Here is a 21,919-nt window from a genome sequence, read left to right on the forward strand (position 1 = left end):
CTAGGAAATTGGAGAGCAGTGCAAAGCTGGCGTTGTCAGTGCAGAGGACAGGATTGTCCTACGAGAAAAACAAGATAAGCTTAACGGAACGCAGTACAAAGTGGCATGATTACCGATAAAACGAGCTTTTAGTGTCAAGATTCGTCAGTCAGAGGGAAAGCAGAGGAAAGACATCCGAGTATGTTAGATGGGTGAACTGCCACGGGGATGCTACCGTGGAAGAAAAGGCTCCTGTGGGCTCTCTGTGGGGTGCTTCTAGCAGAGACAAGGACACTGTACTGGGTGTCCAGGCCTGAGTGCTCCAGTTCGGGCCAGTACTGACGTGTCGTGGCTGGCGCCTACGGAACTGGGCGTTGGAGGAGCATCTTCAATCCATGTCACGTAGCCAGACCCGTCTCAGAACAGCAGCTGGTCCCGCTGAACCAGCCGGTGGTGGCGAGGGGACAAGGTGACTTGGCCATCACCTCCTGGAGGCCGCACCGGGATCCCACAGGGAGGGCGTAAATGGGTTCAGAAGTGCCGAACCCCGAGTTCTGCCGCAGCCTGGCTTGGCCGGCTACCTGCCGCGGGTCAGACCGGCGCTGGGGGGAGCCCACGGGAGGGCCGAACCCCGCCGGGCCTCCACCGCGCCGGGCCCGCCGGTGCCCGCGCCCCTCTGCCCGCCCCGCCAGGGGGCGCCGCAGCGCCGCGCCCCCGCCCCGCCTTTCCCCGCCAGGCCGCTCAGCCGAGCTCCGAGCGCCTCCCCCCCCACCCCCCCCCCCGCCTCCCCTCCCCTCCCCGCCTCCCATCGCTCAGCCCCGCGCAGCCGATGGCCGATGCGGCCGGGCTGAGGGGAAAAAGATGGCTCTGTCGCGGGGGCTGCGGTGCTGCCAGCGGGCGTTCGCCTGGCTGCCCGTCCTCATCATCGCCCTCGTCGTCCTCTGGTCCTACTACGCCTACGTCTGCGAGCTGTGTCTGGGTGAGCGCCCCCGGTTGGGCTGGGGGGGGGGGGGGGGGGGGGGCGGGAGGCTGCGGGGCGGGGGGGGGAGGGGAGCGGGGCCCTGTCCTGCCCTGCCCTCAGCACCGGCACGGCCCCGGGCTCTGCGGGCCGGCGCTCCCCGCGGGAGCCCGCCTTTCCCGGGGGCAGCCTTGCCCTCCCGGTGTTGCCCTCTAGGGGTCCCGAAGGCAGGAGTTCGGGTGGGCCGGGTGGCTCCGGCGGGCCCGGTGCCCGCAGGGCATGGGAACCCCCGCACACCCCCGGAGGGTGGAGGAATTCTGCGGCCGCTTCTCCTCTCTCCCCTCCTCTCTGCGGGTGCTGGGGGTGTCCCCTCGCTCAGGTGCTGCCCGTGCCCGGCCCTGTCGAGGCTGGAGCCCGAGCGGGGCTCTTCAGCGGGCAGGTGCCTGCCCGTGCCCTCCTCCTGCCTGAGCTGCTCCAGGAGCGACCAGGAGCGACCAGGCGGACGTGAAGAACCACTTCGTTACCAGTCAAGCCGGTGGTGGGATTAATTAGTGGGATTTTTATGGGGTGCTGGCCTGGTTTTCCATAAGGTTTGTATCCTAGCTGGGCTGGCTGGGTGTCGCGGGTTCTTTGACTTGGTCATGAGTCCGTGTTTTGCACGTCCCCCTGTCAGCCAGGGGACGTGAGGGTGGTGGAGGCTGGGGGATTTGTACCCGCAGTGAAAGGAAGGTTTAAATCAGATTTCCTTCGGGTTGCTAATGCAGTAAGACCTATGGTTTTGTTTTGTGGAAGTCCATCTGTTGCCGCATGATAACGTTCAGATGTGATTTCTGGTTTAAGCGGTAACAAAAATCAGTACGTGCCCCCGCGTTGCAGTCGTTTTTTAACATTCTGGAAAGGAAAAAAAAAATAGGTTAGGTTGAATCCCACTCATGAGTCAAATAACTTGTCACAGCAGTGTGAAAACCACTAAATTTCAGAATGGAAATTTTTGGTCCTGACTAGGAATTGTATAGTTTAATGTAGCAATTTATTTAGGAAGTTGCAAGTTTTCTTGTGTTTATTACATTCTGGTTTAGTGTGTGTACGAAAACCCGTTACTAGAAGAAAGGATTGCTAGGTCTGGTGGAGGTGGAGAGGAAAGCTGGTAGCTTGGCCTTTAGAAATTGTGAAGAGGAGCACACGGGTCTTTCTCTTCAGGACGGGGTAAGCCAGAGGAAGGAAGCCAGAGGTCTCGGACCGTTCTTGAGACGCTTCTGTGAAAAGAGCTGCCTTCTGGTACTGCACAGCAGATTTCAGTCAGATTTTGTTCGGGTTGCTAATGCAGTAAGACCTATTGTTTTGTCTCGATGGAGGCTAAAATGAAATGCAGCTTCTTTGATCTGTTTTAAGTGGCAGCTAGGCAAAACCCCCAAACACTTCATGGTGTTTTAGTCTATCTCTGGGACTGCGGGCTGTTTCGAGGATTCACGTGCAACGGTGTCTCCAAGGTGCACCTAACTGTTGAGTAGACTGTGTGACAAAAACTTTACAGTATTTTCTTGCAATGCTGTTAGTCTTATAAAATATGCTTTGTTTGCAGTGCTGTGCAAATTTGGTAATATTTAATACTGGTTAGTTCTAAGTCTTAGTGCAGCTATTAGAAAAGACTCTGCTAATTTAAGTGGGGTTTGGATGGGGCCTGCGTTATTCTGTAAATGCTGGTTAAGCTGGCAGGAGCTCATCTCCCTGCTTAGAATCACTCCTTTGCCCACACCCGTCTATTTTTCTTGCCCCATCTTTCTCTCTCGTGTATTTTATTTCTGTGTGGAGGAGGTTATCCATACAGAAGTTGAAATGACTAGATTAATTATTTTAGGATTTGAACATTAACTGCTGGTATACGCAGTTACTTGAACACCAGCTCTCAGGACATTATCTCTCTCTTCCAGATTTCTAACGTAGCAAGGCTTTATGTGTTGACTCCTTTTTTTCCCCAGGTTTATTGCCATTTCAGCTGTTTCAGGCGTGTGAATAGCAGATGCTCTGTTTGGCTTCTTGATTCTCATCTTTAGTCATGCAGACTGCTGAGGATTGAAGGTAGCATGGGGGCGATGTCCTGGAGGTATCTCACCATACTGGGTCTGAAACTTTCAGTGACTGATATGGCCAACAAGTTCTCCTCCAGAGGAGGCCTTGATTTCATGTCTGGTTGGTGGTTGCTGCCACTGTGAGAACAAGGACCCAGCGTTCTCTTCAGGGACCTTTTTAATGTAATTTTTATTTAGGAGTTTGCTTTTTTCTCAAGTAAAACCCTTAGAAAGGCCGTCCTGCAAGTGCAACGTAGTTCAGGAGGGAACCAAGCAGTATTTGTGAAAAGCTGCTGTACTCTTCACAGTTTGATTTGCAGCAAATGGAAGGAAAAACTAAGGGTTTCCTGACAGTTCATCTGAAATGGCAGGTGCAGAGACCCAGGAAACACTTGGTCTCTTTTTTTCCATCTACGTTGTTGTGTTGTCGTAGAGCTTGCAGATCAGACTTGTTTGTCAGCAGGGTTTTAAGAAAAACTACTTTCATTAGTAAAAGCTTGGTTCCTACTCTGATTTACCTTTTCCAACTTTGTTATTCGAGTAAGACGACAGAGTGAGTCTTGAAGAGTAGAGTCTCCTTCCAGGCGCTGGCTGTTGGCTAGAAGTAAAAGGCTCCAGGCCCTCAGTCACTGCTTTTTCTGTACAGCCTGACAGGGTTACTGAAGGGTCACTGCTAGTATATGCGATCTCTCAAATCTTTGAGTCTTCCAACAGTATGATCTTGCTTTTGTAAGACTGCTGCACCACTGGGAGATGCTCTGTGGCCACTGGTTTCCTCTCATTCCTCTGTTCCTCTAAGGAGCAACACAGTTCAGCTGCAACCACGAGATCCAAGGCTGTGGACGCGATGCGAGGGGCTCCCACCCCATGAACAATCTTTGTCTTTCAAGCAGTATTCTGTTAAGATACCATAGAACTGCTCCATTTTCGGCTAAAGGAAGATGTCTTTATCTTTTCTGTTAAACTTGGATGACAGCTCGTAAAATAACGGGTGGATTTAAAAATAATCAGCAGAAGTAGACATTGAGCAACGTACCCTTTGCTGGTTGCTCTAAGTGGTTCTGTTGGTAGGGGCTGCTCCTGTGAGTGTGGTAAAGTAAGGAGGGGTTGTAAAAACTCTGCCAGCAGGAAGTGTAAGAATAATTGAGCCATTGCAGCGTGGCCTTGGTTGCTGACTAGGCCAAAGCTGAGACAATTTGTCATCTTTTTATTTAAGCTGATGCAGAAACGCGTTGGGGCACTGCTTACTGTGGAGGATCGAGACCACCTAGAGACTAGTACAAAGCAGGCTACAAGTGCGTGCTTCTAGGTACATGCATAGAGATGCTGCCTGGACAGTGGCTAGAGGAGCCCCGGTAATTTTGTCACAGTGCTGTCGCCAGTGGACTATTTTTGGTGTATTTCTGATGTACAAATATACAAAGTATATTTTATAACAAGGGAAAACACAGCGTAAGTAACAGCTATTGAACATCTTGTTGTGGGTGTCATTTGTGTGAGTAAACAGGGAATTGTTGTGGATGCTTTTGATGCTAAACTGTGGGCTCTCTTTTTGTCTGTGGAATTTGAACCTTTTTGTCTTCAATTTGAACCTTTTTTTTCAAATAGAAGCGTTATTTGTCACAAACTTTTCTGGGAATCCTATTTGTAGACACATGCTTTTTTCTTTTTCAGTGACTCTGAGCAACCCCGTGGAAAAAGGTATGTGCGTTCAGTTTACGATTCGACATTTAGTCCTCGCGTGAAAAGTCACAAATGTTCTAGTTAAAATAGCAAAAATACTGTCAGTTTTTCAAACTTAGATGCTCTTTCAGTGTTTCCTTCCTGTAATTGCACACTCACGGAGTGTACAGCATGCATTGTTAGACATGCTGTAACTGTTGGATGCGTTGGGAAATGCCCCTGTTCAGTTGCAGTATAAGCAGAAGAACACGAAAAGGCTTTGATCCCTTTCACCGTTTCAGAAAAACCTGTGGATGTTATCTGTGTATGGACACCCGCGCACCTTTTCTCCCTCTGTCCTATGTTTTCAGAGCTGATTTTACAAGCTAAACAGAAAAGACTGCTTCTGTTCTGGGGCCCACCTATTTTTTTTTCCCACTGTTTTGTTTGATCTTTCAGTGAAAGCTGTTTTTTTTAGGGGGGCCTTTGCAAACCATTTTTTGCTTGGTTCTGTTGACCACTAACCAGGTATTGAGTGGTAACACGGTAACTTTCAGTTACCACCACAGATGAGTTAGAGCAAAGGTTTCTGCCTCGTTCTTATTTGGCTCAAACACTTCTCAGTTCCTTTGGTAGTACAGGCTGACAGACGTTGCTCTGAGGTCCCAGATGCAGCGTCGTGAGGTCGCTGAATGGGTCGGGCAGAGCAGCAGGATCAGTTGATGAGACTGTTTCCACTGGTGGAGGCCACAGTCATGTTCTAAGGATAAGGGGTTAGTGGCCACTTTGGTATTCCTCCTCTTTCCTGGAGGTGCTTCGGAGGCATCAGGCTAATACAGGCAGCCCCTTACCTGCACTTCTCCTTAAGGGTTATGCAGGAGAGAAGTAGGTGTAGCTGTTGCGGAGAAACTATAGAATAAAGCATGGAGTTAGTGGTTATTCAGCGGAAGAAAGTTATTAGTTGCCTAATCTGTTAGTGCATCTCCAGGTCAGCTTCCTCTAACATGCTGCTGTACTGCTTTATCAACAAAATTAAACCTGTTGCAAGATTTATCTCCTTACCTATTCATTTAAAAACGACTGAGCTCCACCTGCACGTGGTATAAGGATCACATCTCAAACAAGCTTAGGAGCATAATAATGTACTATTGTTGATTTACAGGTCAGTCACACAGCCCACCACATTCCTGTGAGGTGTATCAGATCGTTTGCCATCTCATTAGAAAGTATCACCGCTGGGTTTGGCCTTTTTACCAACTAAATTTTCACAGTCGTTTCCTTGCCTGAGAAGTTAGGAGGTGTTTGGATTTTGGACTTCTTTTTCCACTAGTTAGTTTAATCTTAGTTTGCCGGAATTTGAAGTTTAAATGAAACAGGAAGAATGAGGTGGTTGTTACGATTAAATGGTGTGTTCAAATAAAGCTGCCTTGTAACTGTCTGATAACGTCTTAGTGAGCAGAATGTTAAAGAACTAACAATCAAATGGTTGTGCAGCTGAAGGATCGCTGTCCTTTGGCTTTCTGAACCACAGTATGCCTGCTTATGCCCAAAGGCTTTGCAGTAAGGTTTGCCTTTCGAAATAAATTACTCAGATGCATGCTGGATTTCATGTGACAACGTTGTGTCCAATGGATTACAATTCTTTCTCAGTAATCACAAGACCTGCTTTGCTCCATTTGAGAGATGTTTTCCTGATCTGTTTTACCAACTGTTGTAAATCTAAAAGATGTTTAATAGGAGATTTGATTTTATTTTTCTTTCTGGTGATGTAAAGCTCTGCTAAAGCATGTGACTTCTCTCGAAGTGGTGAAGAACGCATTGCCCACATGGACAGTACACTGATAATGTGGTGCTGTGATTCCAAGTGTGTTTAGTAGCAACTGAACCCAAAATTTGGAGATGCTGGAGGGTTGCAGTATCAGCCTGTATGGTGCTCAGCACCAACAGTTCTGCTTTGCCTGTGCCTAGGACGTGGGGAGGAGATGGGAATCCTGTCATTCCCAGTGAGACAGTGTTGTCACCTGCCCTGGGGGTGATGTCTCTTACAGCGGTGGTCCTCCTCACCCGTGGAATCGGATTGGGTGGAGAAGGGGAGGCTTGTGAGATAGGTAACCCCTAACTGCAGCCACAGATCTCCGAAATGCTACTGACCCTTTGGCCATGAGGTTTAGCTGTATTGTAATACTGGTTGGTACTGTAAATCTTTCTTTTTTCCTTTATTTTTTTGGGGCATTGTTGTGAAAGATTGGAATTATGCCCATCATGAATGAAACTTTTGCTTAAGAAGTCATTGTTCTGCTTCTGTTTTTTGTTTTGTTTTGTTTTGTTTTTTAGTGGCCTATCTTATAATATTCCATATTCTCTTTGTGCTCTTTGTGTGGACGTACTGGAAGTCCATTTTTACTCTCCCAGTGCAGCCAGGCAAAAAGGTAAGAGTCCAAGCACTTTTCATTCATTGCAGAACGAAAGCAGGGATGCTAAAGAGAACTCAAAAATCCTTCAGTCTGGTTGATCTGGACAGCTGAGGGGATTTCCTGACGAGGTGGAAAGTGACTGGGAGTTGTCCATAAAAATGGAGTGACGTACTGTTCTGAGAATCCTTTCGCTCCGCAAGGAGCACGGTTTAAGTCATAGATGGTGTTAACTGTTAACGCTGCCTTTTCAGGGGTTCCAGGAGCCAACAGGAATTTTCATGTTGAGAACAGGATTGGTGATTATTAACTTCCATATTTATAGTGTTGTTGATCTCTAAGCACGTAACAATTTGCAAGCCAAATCCTGAGGACCTTCCTCAGTGTAGCCTTGCTGGGCTCTCCTGAGTAACGACCTTTGGTTTTGCTTTTCGCTCTTCACGGAGGATGTTACAGTGCAGGTGGAGACGGGTGCCTTTGTAATGGTAGTGAGGGGTTCTTGGCCTCTTGAGCCACATTGTTGTGGTGAGTAGGTGAACACTCAGTGTCCCACCAAAGCCCAGCATTGCCTGCTCTGCTGGGAGCCCTTTGCCAGCTGGAGTACGGCTCTTTGTAGTGGTTAAGTTTGCTTCGTTTGTCAGACTCTCCCTTGTGATAGTGAGGGACAGAAGAATCATTCTCCTTTTAAACATGCCGAGGTTCTGGTGTCTCATGTCTGTGGCAGTGAGGACTGTGCCATGCACATCGCATACGGCTTTTGTTTTGGTGCTGGGTGTACGTGTAGCTCCAGTAGCTCCAGTCCTGCTGCTTCCCCAGTCAGCAGCATCTGGAAGATAAAGGTAACAATGTACTGTGGCGAGAGAAACTGGGGTTTACTGTGACAAAAGTAGATTGTTTCCTGAGTAATGTTTTAGTTGAGGGTTTGGTATTGTTTTTTTTAACGTAGGTGGCTTATTTTAAGATAAGAGTATGATTTAGTGGTTGGAGCAGAGGACAGTGAGAGGCAGACATTTGTTTCAGGTTTTTTTTCTACCAAATACTTGCTTTTCCATGTTCCTTGAATTGGTAGATTTATTTTTCTTTGCATGTTGTATTACCTCTTTACGAAATACTAATAAAACGCTATGTTTGGAGCAGTAGAACAAGGATGATGTTTGTGTGGCTCTCCAAATATGCATGGCTCTAATCTGATCCTAATTACATTCCTAAGAATGAAAATTTATAAATAACGACTAATCCCAGTTTTAGAAATAGAAAACTGTGGCTGGGGTCAGGTTCTTGCTCACAAGGGAAGTGCTTAAAGTGTCCTTATCATGGTTAGTAGTGTTATTTGTGAAAAATAGTAATCTAAGGCAGCAGTAGTAACAGTTCTAGTATGTTGTTTTGTGATCCTTAATTTCGCTGCTGCATTTCCTACTGATGTACTGATTCCAGCTGTGCAGCACTTATTATCTCTCTTTGTCTTCTTAACAAACATTTTTCACGTTAGATTAATCTCATTAGAAGAAGCGGGAGGTAAAAACGTTTCCAAACTTGCCTGTATTTAAAATACTGTCTCTGCTACCCATGGGTAACTGCTCCTGTCATGACTTCTGCTTCCAGTACCATATGTCCTACGCTGACCAAGAACGCTATGAAAATGAAGAAAGGCCAGAGGTGCAGAGGCAAATCCTCGCCGAAATCGCAAGGAAGTTGCCGGTGTACACGAGAACGGGGAGCGGAGGTCAGCTGAGCAGGGAGCTTTGTTTCCCTAAATCTAATCAAGCACGCTGAAGTAGGATATGCCGACCAACAGGGCGTTCCTAATGCCACTGCGTGCGCTGAGTTACTCTTGTGTGAATAGTTTTAATCCATTTTCTCTCAGGTTTTATGTTTGGGAAAACAAAAAAAGCCTGGAACGCTTCTGTTCATCTTCAGTGGAGTACCAGGTGCTGCCTTTGAGAAGCAATCTGTTACCCTTTGTATCTGCAGGTCAAAAGCTGACTTACACTGTCTGTGTTTAGTAACAGAACGGCAAAATCTGTAGCCGTTTTTACTTCCAATGGGGTCCAGCTCAGAGATGCAGGACGCAATTCTGCGAGCGGATTTCCAGACCTTGTTCTGTGGCTCAATGCACGCTGCACTCCTTCCAAAACGTCAAAGAAACCCGTGTTCATGTCGGAAGCTCTGACCTGTTCCCTTCTGTCAGAGAAGGCAAAGAGTTCTGAAGTACAGAACTGCTCTATGGGCCATTACCAAAAGGGAACCTGTGTCAAGTCCCAGTAAACGAGGAAGCCAGAGGGAAGCGTGCCAGTTGGTTTTACCACTTTGAAGCTGGTTGTGTGCTCTGCAGCGAGGGCTGTTCCCCACTTCTGCAAGGCTCCAGCAGAATGACGAGCATTGCTCACCTGATTATGGCCTGGCAGCAAAAATGAGCTGCAACCGCTCTCATCTTTGGAGGGGCTAGAGGAAGGCGTGTGAATGGTTGGGAAATGAGGGGAATATTAGCCAACACGTGAAAAAAGAGCCCTGTTCTATCAGCCAGCATTAATATGTCTTTAATTGCAGGGATCCGATTCTGTGACCGATGCCAGCTGATAAAACCTGACCGTTGTCACCACTGCTCCGTCTGTGCTGTGTAAGTCCCCGCATTGTTTGTCACCGAAGCGAACGCAGCCGCCCCTCGGTTTTGTGGAGGGGCCCGTCCTTCGCGGGCCTTTCTCCCCACAAAGGTGCCCCAGCCCCTCTGCTCCGGCTGCAGGCACCAGTGCCTGCTGGCGGGCGACAGCATCAGCATTTCCCCTCCTGCTGTTGTGGCCCTGGAGCGTTTGCAGCTCCCACAGCTCCCAGTGCGGCAGGGTAAAGCAGCTGGAAAGCTGCCATCTAGTGAGACGGAGCCGGTCGCCATTCACTGAGCCTCCATTTTCCTTTCTTGTCCTTCTGCAGATGCGTGCTAAAAATGGATCATCACTGTCCATGGTAGGTCCTAGATCCTGCTTTGTAGCTTTCTGAAAAGAGGCTGTTTCAGTGCATTTCTTCCACCGAAAAGTGTCTGTGTGCCGCCTTCACTCGAGACCATGCAGCTCTTTATGCTGGGAAACTTATAAAATAATTACTCTTGGAAATGGGCTGCAATGTTTGGTATTTTGAAAGACAGATCATTCCTGTTTGTTCCATCAACTACATGTAAAAAAGCTGTTATATCACTATAATTTAAAACCCAACTGCTAATTCACTCTTTGACTGTTATTCAGATTTTAAAGGGCCTTTAATTTGGGGTATTGCATCATTTCAGCACGCAGTTGGTGGTTGCTTTCAATAATAATACGTGCACGCAGATAGTTTCTGAAATGATGCCTGCCACCCGTGCATGGTCAGAGACAGTTTGTGTAGAATGGTACGGGGATGAATTGAGCTTTATACTTTTCGAGAATTGCTGCCACTAAATTTCTTAACCTCTTTTTTTTTAAAAAAAGGAATATTTCGGGGATCAGAAGCAACAGAAATGTTTCCCCACCTGAACCTCCCTGGTATCCTAAATTGTAGAGGATTTTTCAAACCTGAGTTTTGAGACAAACACCTACTATTCTTTTCTGTGTTCCCTTGTTCCTTTTCAGAGTTGTGTGTGCATGGAGAATTATAATCAAATTTGGGTTTATTTGGTTTGCATGTAACCAAAGAAGCAGTGGCAAATCTGGCTCCCAAGTTTTGAAAAGGAATAAAGTAACACAGAAATCCCAGGTCTGATTACCTTTGCAGAGAGGAAACAGATGTGAGTAATTCGAGCCTGTCACAGTGACAAAGTTACCGGTGGTAACAACTTTAAAACAGATTCCAAAAATATGTACTGTCCTTTTAGTTGGTGTAGCATGAAGTCTTCTACTGAAAAGCAGAGACTTCAGTTACAGTTCAGTCTGGCCACTAAGGGGAGCCATTTATTGTCGAAATTTGTGTTGGATAATCGGGAGGCTTAATACAACCAAAAAACTGGTAGTGCTTACTGTGTCACAACCGTGTGCTGTACATCTCCTGATTTCAACTTTGCTTTTCTTCTCCAGGGTGAATAACTGCATTGGATTTTCTAACTACAAATTCTTTCTGCTGTTCTTAGCCTATTCTTTGTTGTATTGCTTGTATATTGCTGCAACAGTCTTCAAGTATTTCATTAAGTATTGGACAGTAAGTTGTGAAATCTGGTTACTTTTTCATCTCCTGTGAGTCTGGTGGGGTTTAGTCACTTCTGTTACTTCTTTGTGTTCAGTCAGCGGAGGGTCTGCATTTCTTCTGTGACGATTTTCCTGTGCCCTTTTTTGAGTATAACTCCCATTATGTGTCTGAAACGCACAAAGCGAGAAGCAAATAAAGAGATTTCAAACTGTAGCTTTAGCTTCTGCCAAAGAAGTGACATCTTTTCGCTGTTCTTGTGCTTGCACGAATGTATCTCAGAATCTTTGGTATCGAAGTGTGACATCCTGGCACTGATCTGTACGTATTTACCGAACAATCTCAAAGCACCTCGTTCATTTTCTAATCCCCACATGACTCCTGTCTCCATTTAAAAGTCGACTGAAATAAAGCACGCTGCTTACTCAGTCACCCATTGCCACTCCTGGGCAAGCAATGCCCGCTGACAGGTCCAGGAAGAGATTGGCCCTTTGTCTCTAGGTTTTTTATGGCCCCTCTGCTGCTGACTCTATGACTGTGTTCAAGGAACTTATCCTTGCTGTGCCTCGGTTTATTCCATTTCGGACGGTCTAATGGCTAATCGCTTACGTAAAGGGCCTCCGGAGGTGCTCGTGGGACGCTGGCAGGAATCGTTGCTCGTGCCGAGGCAGGCGCAGAGACCTGAGCTCTGTGGCTCCATATGTGGGATGCGCAAAGGCCGAGAAGGGATGTTTTTTGCTTCGAGGTCCCCACACCTACCTGCAGATGTGCGCTGATGAGGATCTCTGGCCCTTGACTCTCCTGCTGTAGAAGAAACCGGTGTTTCTTCTGCTTGTAAGACCCCGCTTGGCTTTTAAACTTTTCCAGACCATCTGTGCTCAGCTCCAGCGCTGCCCGATTGCTCTAGCTGGGGAGGCCAGGTTTCCTCGGCATGCCTTGCGTTGCAAGAGGTGCAGAATTTTAGCATCTGCGCAGGAAACTCAGCAGAACGTGACCAGGGCTTCAGGAGCTTGTGCCTCCTGATGGCCCTGTGGGCGCAGGGCCCGTTTCTTGTGCCCAGGTGGGACGCTGCGGTTGCACTGGCTCTCTGACATCCGACAGTCAGTAGCAAACCCCACTGCTCCTGCTTTGGTTGCAGGGGGGGACCTGAACCAGACCATTTCTTTGTCTCTTCTTGCTTTCCATAGTCAGGTGGGATGGTTGGGTACACCAGTTTGAGAACTCCAAACAGGAGTTTTAGAGGATGTCTGTCTTCTCTCTAGGAACAAAGAATTTCCAGCTTTTATTTGTTCCCATCACTTGCTCTGTGTTGCTTTTCCTTCCAGGGTGAACTGACTAACGGACGCTCCAAATTTCATGTCCTTTTCCTCCTCTTTGTGGCGGTCATGTTCTTCGTAAGCCTTATGTTTCTTTTTGGCTACCATTGTTGGCTCGTTAGTCGAAACAGATCTACTTTAGGTAAGGCTCTTGTGTCTTGCTGCTTTAACTAGTGCTGTAAGAAGAAAAAAAGCAAAAAAAAAAAAAGACATTTGTCTTATCTTCTATACATTTCCGCTGGCCTGTGAGGGGAGGAAGATTTAAGATCTTGGCACAATGCTGCAGAAATTTGTCACATCAAATGAGCTGCGTGTATTAGCTGATGTGACAAAAGCTTTGTTAGGGAAACGAGAGCCTTAAAGTGTAAAAGTCCAATTATAAAAATGTTATGCATATGTATAACTACATTTGCTGTGAAATGAGTGCAGCTTTTCAGGAATAATGGTTCTTTATGCTCGTATGCTGGAGCTCCTAAGACAGCTTAGCAGGGTTGGGAAAAACAGTGTCCAGTGACAAAGGCAAAGAAGTTACGGCTGTAAAACCAATGAAATGAGAATCTCAAACAGTATGATTTTGTCGAGTGATTTCTTTGTCATTCCTCAGATAAATGTTCAATTTTTAAAGCTTTCTGCATAAAGTTTTATAACAAAACACACGCTATCAAGAGTCTGAGCAAGTATTCCGATTTTGTGTAGTTATTAAGTTTAAAGCTCATTTCATGGGGCACTGAAGCTCATCTATCCCAAAACATCAGACCTCTGCTTCAGCTTAGAAGGTGGATTAAATGATACTAGTGCACTCTAGGTTCTTCTCTCCTCTCTTTCTTAATTTTGTGTCTCAGCATAACAGAGGGTCTATTTGCATATATTTGTTCCTAATGCTTGTTCGCTATACCATTAATGAATGGGGGAATTTAAATCTCCAGTGCCACGTCTGAAATACGCCCGGAAGACCAACCTACTCAATTCTGCAGATTTTTTTACTTAGAAGTTTCTACCCACTGAATTTCGACAAGTCCCACGCAAAGATCTTTTAACTCTATTCTCCAGATTAAACAAACCATGTGCAGTGCGATTTGACTGTTCCCTCTGGCTCAGTCGCAAGACCAAATTCCTGCCTTTAGTTTGAAGTCTTTACAGGCTTGCAAAATGAAAAAAATATTATTTTCAAACTGTGTCTCTTTGCAATGCTGGTTCATGATCTGTTAGATGGCTACAACGTGCATATTCCTGTTTCAGAGTATTTGACATTGCTTTTCATTTTTTTTAACGGAAATTGCGTCTGTGTGTAGAGGCTTTCTCAGCTCCAGTGTTTCAAAATGGACCAGACAAAAATGGATTCAATCTTGGCTTTGTAAAGAATCTTCAGCAAGTGTTTGGAGAAGAAAAAAAGCTCTGGTTGCTACCCATTGCCTCTAGGTGAGTAATAATCAGCGTTAAAAGCTGATACAATTAACTGACTGCTCAATGTCTGCTACAGCCTCATGTGCTACGTCTGTTACCGTGTGGCTTGGCCGCCTGCTGTTGTGCGTCGTTGTAAATGCACCAGCAAACACCCTCTGCGTTAATGCTGTTCACCAGGAGCCTGGAAGGGAAAAGCTTCTGAGGGCTGAACGTGCTGCACAGGGTGTTTGAGCTCCTCCTGGACTCCTGGGGCACAAAGATGCCGTTTTCTTCATCTGTCAGACTCAGCCTGAAAGAGAGTTTATGGGTTTTAATGTAGGGGAAAGTGTTGGTTTGGCACTTAGACCACTAGTAAAAAAGTGCGCTGGATTTTAATTCCTTTAGTAACTGAGCACAGTTTAAAATAACTCCCCGGCACAGCAGTTCCCAGCTTTTTCCAGTAGCAACGTAGATGTCTTAAGGCCCAGTTGCATCCTCACTGCTGTCTGTTTTCCACGCTGCAGCAGAGTTGAAGGGAGAAGAGAGCACAGAAGTGCCAGCCAGCACTGAGCTGCTACTCCGGGGCATGTTACCGGTGTGTGTAGTCATCGCAGGGAGAGCACTCAGGGTGTTTTCCCCACGTAAAGATAACTCATCAGAGGCAAAAGGCACCTCAAAAGCTAGTTTACAGGTCCTCTGTCTGTGCTGCTGGCTGTTGGGGGACACAGCAGGGCGCAGACCAAGCTAGGACATCTAGTTTTAGCTTCGTTGGTTTGCAGTACGTGAATTGGAACAGATCTCAACTCTTGTTGGAGATCCGGGTATGCATTTCTATCGGGGCAGCAGTAAAGCAAAAAAAGCTTTTGTGACTTTAGATCTTCACAGGGTGTATTTATTTTACATTTTTTTCCCATTTCATATACAGCTTTAGGCCACAGGAAAGTGGGTCTTTCATTTATCTTCCAGTAACTTCTAACTAAGGTTGGGGCCATTTTCTGTTGGGTGTCATTCAAGCACAGAAGTGTGCTTTCTGCCCTGGAGAACCTATGGTATAAATTGCTCCTTCTACAGAAATATTTTCCTTAGTTCCCCCCTCACTTCTAGCTGTTCATAAGCTAATTTTTTGTTTGGGTTTTTTGTTGTTGTTGTTTTTGGTTTGTTTTGTTTTTTTTCCAAATGGCTTGATCAAGTTAGGGACATTTAAGTTCAGCTAAAAACTGCGTAAATCCAGGCTAGAGGTTTGAACTTTTCTTCTCTGAAGAGCTTGAAGGAATTGAGGGCCAAAACTACTCATTAGTAAAACTTGGAGCCTGAGCTGCCACAAAAAATACACACGCTATTTGATCAAAACCTAAAAAGAATTTTAAGTAAACATTGGAAATAGAGGCAACAGAAAACTTTGTTTGCAGATGAAATGTGTAGAAATTGTCATCCTTCAGAGCCACTTGCTGCTTTTTATGGTGTCTTTCTCTGCCTTTTCCCATGCAGCCAGGGCGATGGACATTTTTTCCCAATGAGAGCTTTGTGTGAAGCTCAGAATCCTCTCCTAGCAAATGAAGAGCAGTGGGAAGATGATGGAATAGATGAAGAACCTCACGGTAAGGAAACACTAAAGGAAATGAGTTATGTCTTGACCTACAGCGGCTAATGGATGAATTAGGAGAGCTAATCAAATAAAAAAATTGTGTTGGCTAAGTCACTGGGCAGCTCTGACTTGACTCATGAACACAGACTAAAAACAAGCCTTACTTTGGAGCCAGCTTGGTTTTGGGGTTTTTTTCAGTAGCTTTTTGCTTGCAAGTAAATGAGCTGAGGGATTGTTACAAGTGGCAGAGAGAAACTGAAATTTCCACAGAGTGTATTTGTATGTAAATATTGCTGCACAGTTATTGGAGACGTAAAGTTGTGCCTGTAAAAGTGAAAAGAATAGGATTTTTTTTTTTTTTTAAGTGCATTTATCCCCTGTGAGTTTGTGAAAACGTGCATGCAAACACCTGAATGCAGCGGCACGTTTAGGAAGCTACTTTATACTTCGTGTGTTCAGCTCTATGCAGGAGTAAAGAAGTGCGGTTGGTTTTGATGCTTTGATGCTTGCCTTGCTGTGTGCTGCTCTCCATGGGAGAAATGTGTGTGCTGACAGCAATTCTAGGTGAACTGGGGCATTTGTACAATAGATTTGACCAGTTTCTGACGTGTAAACATACCTTTTATGGTGTTGATGCCCTAGTAGGAAAAAGGCTTTATATGTGTATCCATTCTTTGGTGATTTTTGTTAGATGGATCCAAAATTAGCTTAATGGCTCTTTCCTGTTACATTTCTCTGAACTTGATTTTTTTTTTCCGTGCGTATTGCCCTCCAAGCTTTGGTCTTTAGAGAATACAGCATGTATCAGAGTGTCAGGCGTCGTGTCGGAGACCCCAGTTACCACGTCGAGGGTTCAGAAGTGCCTGTCAGGAAGTTCAGCAAGGGCGCTCTCTTTTTCCTCTGGAGCAAGGATGCCCTCCACAGGTTCCCTCGAAAAGCAATATGATAGTCTCACTCTTCTCTTTAAGGAATGGCGAAAGTGTTACTTAATTCTCAGGTTACTGTAATTAGTGGATCGAGCAAGTGTACTCAGAGAACCAACTGTCACTGCATTGTTGGTCAGAGACATGATTTCCACGGTCGCGCTCTTTATTGCCTCAGAATAGTTTTCAGAAACTTTGCTGATGATGTTCCCTTTCTGGGTATACATTTTCAGTCATACGTGCTCGATGTATGTTTGGGAACCTGTGAGGAAGACTTGGTTGCAGGGGATAACAGAAACTTTTCATGGGAACATTTTTATACGTGTGCACCATACTGTGCAATGAGCTCTTTAATCCTACCAGCACAGTGTTTGATGTTCAGGCTCTGGTAAGGTCTTACCTGCAGCTGTTTGTTCAAGTTATTCCACTGCAAAATAAACAGTCTGTGGTTTTTTCCAAGGCACACGTCATGTACTGCTGGGAAAATATACTGGATTTTGTCAATAGAACTGAAGAGGCTTATTTCAGCTTTTCTTCAGATTAACTGCTTTAGTTAGTTCATATTTGTGTGTTAGGAAACTAGCTGTTCTTCCCCGTTTGCTCTGTACCTTTTGGCAGTTATAAGGTAAGAGAAATTGGCTTTAAAAATAACTTGGATTATGATGCTTAAAAAAAACTCCTTTAGGAATGAGTCAGAACTTCTTCCAACTTTTACAAAGTATAAATTCTCTGAATAAAAAAAATTAGTTCTCAAATACAAAAACGTTTGACAATGAGATGATTTTTGGCCAGATCAGACCCCAGAATCTGAATCTGGAGTTTATATGAAGTCCTACAATTTATAGTGCTTATAAAATAAATGACATTTACAGGCAGTTGGACTAGATGATCATCGTAGGCCCCTTCCAACTGAAATATTCTATTCTACTAGTCTTTCTCAGTGAAAAAATAGTTTGTAGTCTTATTCCAAGAAGCTGTAGAACTGCAATATTGGTAAAATTAGAAGCTCTTACTGTAATGTAAAAGCCAAACTGAGCCTATACAAAGTTACAGCCGAAAGTGAACAAACAGCCTGAACCCACGCTGCGAGTCGATGGCTGGCCGTTAGCAGGTCAGTCTTGGTCTGCAGTTGGGGAAGTTTCAATTTTTTTGCAGTGGCTGTGAGGTAAAGGTGGGAACTACACATAAAAGAATGCCCTGGATAAGGAGAGCGCGTCCTTTGTAGGTCTACAAGTGAGTGGTGTGAAACCAGAATTCAGCTGCTGAGCAAACGCTGGGGGAAATCCACTTCCCTTTATTTTCCTTACAAACAGGCAAATCCTTCTCTCAGCTCTCTGTCCGAACATCTGAATTTTACAAGGTGAAATCCCACGCGGGGACTGGAGGGGAGCGCGTGTGGTTGGGAGGGGAGGAGGCTGACACCCTTCCCTGGACGCTTCTGGGGCCCATGCTGCAGGGCTGACGGTGGTAGTGCAGCTTTCGGCCCTGCTGCTGGTCCAGGTTCGTGAGCAGTGATGCGCAGAGCTTTCATCAGAGCTCCACAACAGGTAGGGCTGCCTGAACCTGCAAGTTCTGTGGCTCTCCATGACCACCACGTAGGGTCACGATCGATTCAGTAACCGTAGAATCATTTAGGTTAGAAAAGGACCTTTTAAGATCATCGAGTCCAACTGTAAAACACACGTAAAACATTTTTGAGTAAGTAGCTTTGTGATACAGCATAAATCCATCTGGTGGAGCATTTTTCTCTGAGCTCTTGACTGAACCATTCTGCCAGCACAGATAACACGTGTCTGTGTATCATCTTGATTAATACAAAGGATGTTGGGGGAGTTGTATAAGAAAAGGTACCAGGTTTGTCCTTTCTCCTATTACCTGGATATGAGGCCAAGCAGGAGTTGAGGAGCATGAAAGTTCAGATTTTTTCAGTCCTGCAGTCTTAGGAGATGGCACCGCCAGCTGCACCACGATCAGGGGAGCAACTGCCCTCTTGGATTTAAGTGGGATCTCTTCCCTCCTGGAGTTTCACTCTGTTTATGCACTTGTGTTACATAGCACGAGTGACGAGGGGTCTCCTCATCACTTGAGTCCTTCAGGTTCGTGCAGAAGAGAGAGAAACACCACAGAAATAAGGATAAAATCAGGAGCTCCATGAAATGTTTCTTAGTGTAACGTTATTGTGCCCGACTGCATTATTGCAGTCTTTTGCTTCCACCCTGGTTATTCTGTGGCTGCACAAAGCAGGACATTTTTAAGCACAATTGCAAAACCAGCTCACACGTGGATATTGGGGGAGATGAGCTTTGAGGGGACTAGGAGATCCATGAGGAGAGGACAAGCCCAGCTGAAAGCATGAGATAGCTTCCTCTAGGTCCCAGGAGTGCACAGGCCATCTTCTTGGTCATCTTATCCACAGGGTCATCCTTTTTTCTCTGATGTGGGTGTTTAAATGTGCCCTTCCTGGTTGGATTTTTTTTTTTTTTTTCTTAATCCTGGCCTCGCTAAGGCTTTTATTGTTTCATGTAGTTAGAAAAAAATATTGTGGGGAGCCTTTTGTTTCATTTCTCAGACAGAGACCGGAAACACTTGCTTTCAAATTCATGGAAATTGAATTTTTTTTCAGATTTATTAATGCTCATCCCTGATTCACAGGCATCTGTTTAATCTGTCGAGCCAGAGCGCTCCCCCAAATCCCATGCTGGCAGCTTATAAGGTTATCCGTTTTTTCAAAGAACTCCTCCAGCATGGATTTGACAGGTTGGTCGTGGGTGTGTCAGTGCTGTGAACGCTTGCACCCTTTGTCTTGTGGCGCCTAGGACAGGACAGCCATTTCTGTACGCTTACGGCGACATCTCATCTCTTAGGTTGATCTATTCATTTACTCATGTGCTTCATTTAAACTTGTACAAAAGGCTTCCACATAAATCGAATCTTTCCTAAATTGTTCTCACCTTCAAAAATTTGTCATCTGTACTAAGTAACATCTTTCCAGCAGAAACCAGCGTGTCCGGCTTAATAGGTGGAAGTTGATATCTGTTGGTGTGATGAAGCTTCAAGTGTCTGAAGGCATGTGATTTGAATTTTAAATCGGTCAGAGTCTAATTTGAAGGAGCTTCGTGTCCTGAGATACCAGCTAATTTCACGTAGCGGTCCTTTGAGTAGAGAATTCGTCTGTTGTGACTGTAGGGATTGAATTTCTATCCGTCAAGAAATTTAAACAGCTACTTTGATGTCAGAAGTGAGCAGAGGTGGCTCAGGCAGTACAACGGTGTGGTGGCCAGCTCAGTAACCTGAGACAAAAGGCTGGGTTTGCATCTCTGGATTTGAGGCGTGATGTAAATGGTTAAATTGTGTTTGACAGAAGAAGATTTAAGTTCAAGCAGTGCTAAACCCTGCCTCAATGACTGCCCTGTACTCAGTTTTGAAACGACAGAGAGGTACCTGTGCAGGAATCTGCGTCAGTTCGACTAAATTAGTTGGTAAACACATTTAGCGAAACCAATATGGTTTTGTATGTGGGCGAGACCTGCAGCTGCTAAATCAATTAGATGAAAAAAGATATTCCATAAAAAGTTAGTGGTGAAATTTCAGTGAGACTAACGTCCCAGAGCCAGCAGGTCTTACATACCCTTTCGTCAGTTCCCTTTGACATTCCGATCGTGTGCTTTCCTGGCGGTAAGCAGGATAAAGGGCTGGTCTCTGGAACTTCCCATCTGAATAAATGGATTAGATTTTGCATAGTAAAATGGATGTCTGTGCTAATAAATATGTAAATAACCCGATAGTGGAAATAGCGCTGCTTCTTTTTATACGCCATAAGGAAACAGGAGGTCTAGGCAAATTTATTTATTCTGTGTCATTGAGCAGTAAGGGGGTAGTGTTTGCTTTTTGTTTTTCTTCCTTTACCTTCCCAGAGAAAATTCATTTGGAGAAAATTAAAGGAAGTTCTGTGGCAAATTGGTTTCTGGCACTGCTCGATGCCATTCTTGCCTTTTGACCATCGTGTATTACAACAAGCTCTGGACCTTAAAATGGAAGAGCACAAAAGTGCTCAGCATAAGGTGCCTACAGAGCAACACACATTTGAAACCCCGTTTTTGGTAGGCATGGGAACAACTCTAGAAGGATGAATTTGAGAATTGGATCTTATTCCTACAGCTGCCACTGATTTTTAATTTTTTTTTTTCATAGGACAGTGTGTTTCTCTGCACCGTGTTTTGCAGGTGGGTAGAAACACAGCAGGATAACCTCCCTGTCAGGCAGGTGATGAAGATAGATTTATACCATAAATTGCTTTGAGTTTCTTGGGTATTAGTTACTGTAATGATCCAGCTCTACAGTGGAGCAAAATGTTGTGGTTGCCTGCGATCAGCAGGATGCTGTTTCCCTTGGATAGGAGGTATGAGCCGCTTTCAGGCCAGCTGTCATTTCAAACAGCCTCCACGTAGCTGTAGGCTGCTGTTAGATTGACCTCGAGCTTCCTCTTCATCAGGTGAAACAAACCCAACTGCCTCAACCTCTCTGCGTAGGCTTAGGAATTTCTGCTTACATACGGCTTCAGCCTGACCTCCACAGCTTTCAGTTTTCCAGGATTCAGGCTGCAACTTTGTGTCTTCATGGAAAAATGATGTTTAAAAAACTGCTGTTCGGTTATCTCCGACAAGTGGTTGTCTTGTTTTTATTTGGAACGATTCTTAAAAACACACTCGCCTACTTAATGAAAAATATATTCCCAAGGAGAAAATCCGCTTTCCCTCCCTCTAACTGCTTTGTTTTTCGTTGTGTAGATTCCGGTGAAGCTTCATCCCTTGCCATAGAAAGGGAGACATAGCAGTTTGAAAACGCAGCAGTACCAAGCTTGTTCAGAAAGGTCAGTATTTCTTTCTTCATTCCCTTCAAAACAACCCGCTCTGCAGGGAAATCGTAGGCGATGCTGGGCAGGTTTTGGCTCTACCAGTGGCACGCCCCGCAGCGCTCGGGCAGCCACCTCCCCCGCCAAAGGCCGAGGAGCGCGACACGCCAGCCAGGCCTCCCAGCCCGCCGAAGGGCAGAGACCCTCTCACCCGAGGATCGTGTTGGTGCCTCTGTGCTCGATAGTATTTCACCAGTATTTCTCCATCTTGTCCAGAAAGACGTGGTTTAACAGAACCTAGAAGAAGACAGTGGCTCTCCAGTAGCCCTGGGCTGGGGGTTGACGCAGTTAACACGAAAGCCGAAAGCGCTGTTTGTAGGGGAGGATACAAACCCTGCAGCTCTGCTGGTGCATGGGGCAGGAACGACTCTTGCCACCAACTTGTACAATGACCAGGTTGGAATCTGTTCAGTGGTTCACGAAAGGGGTGGGAAGGTGCAGATACAGTCTTAGAAGAAACTGGAGCTGAGACCAGCCAAGTTGCAGTTAGGAAGTCACTTGTAATGCCCCCATCAGCTGCTACTCTCTCATCCATCTTTTTTGCACCCTGGAGAAACTCGGGTTCAACCACAGATGAT

General features: G+C 45.6%; 1 protein-coding gene across 1 annotated transcript; it reads left to right on the top strand.

Moving 5' to 3' along the window:
* Positions 1 to 840: 840 nt before the first annotated feature.
* Positions 841 to 21,260, top strand: ZDHHC15 (zDHHC palmitoyltransferase 15). Its single transcript, XM_086469811.1, has 11 exons — positions 841 to 958; positions 4,681 to 4,707; positions 7,003 to 7,097; positions 8,682 to 8,802; positions 9,627 to 9,696; positions 10,005 to 10,037; positions 11,117 to 11,237; positions 12,548 to 12,680; positions 13,831 to 13,957; positions 15,410 to 15,519; positions 21,217 to 21,260. Exons 1-11 carry the CDS (start codon positions 841 to 843, stop codon positions 21,258 to 21,260), a joined length of 999 nt encoding a protein of 332 aa, XP_086325937.1.
* The last annotated feature ends 659 nt before the right edge of the window (positions 21,261 to 21,919 follow it).

Source organism: Leptosomus discolor, chromosome 9 (genome assembly GCF_034619465.1).
Source record: "Leptosomus discolor isolate bLepDis1 chromosome 9, bLepDis1.hap2, whole genome shotgun sequence".
Taxonomy (NCBI): Eukaryota; Metazoa; Chordata; class Aves; order Leptosomiformes; family Leptosomidae; genus Leptosomus; species Leptosomus discolor.

Bases quoted from the DNA above. Each gene is read 5' to 3' on its own strand.
- ZDHHC15 (XM_086469811.1), top strand. From the start codon at position 841: ATGGCTCTGTCGCGGGGGCTGCGGTGCTGCCAGCGGGCGTTCGCCTGG. The intron at 9,697-10,004 runs GTAAGTCCCCGC...GTCCTTCTGCAG, and splicing joins CACTGCTCCGTCTGTGCTGT to ATGCGTGCTAAAAATGGATC. The intron at 11,238-12,547 runs GTAAGTTGTGAA...TTTTCCTTCCAG, and splicing joins ATTTCATTAAGTATTGGACA to GGTGAACTGACTAACGGACG.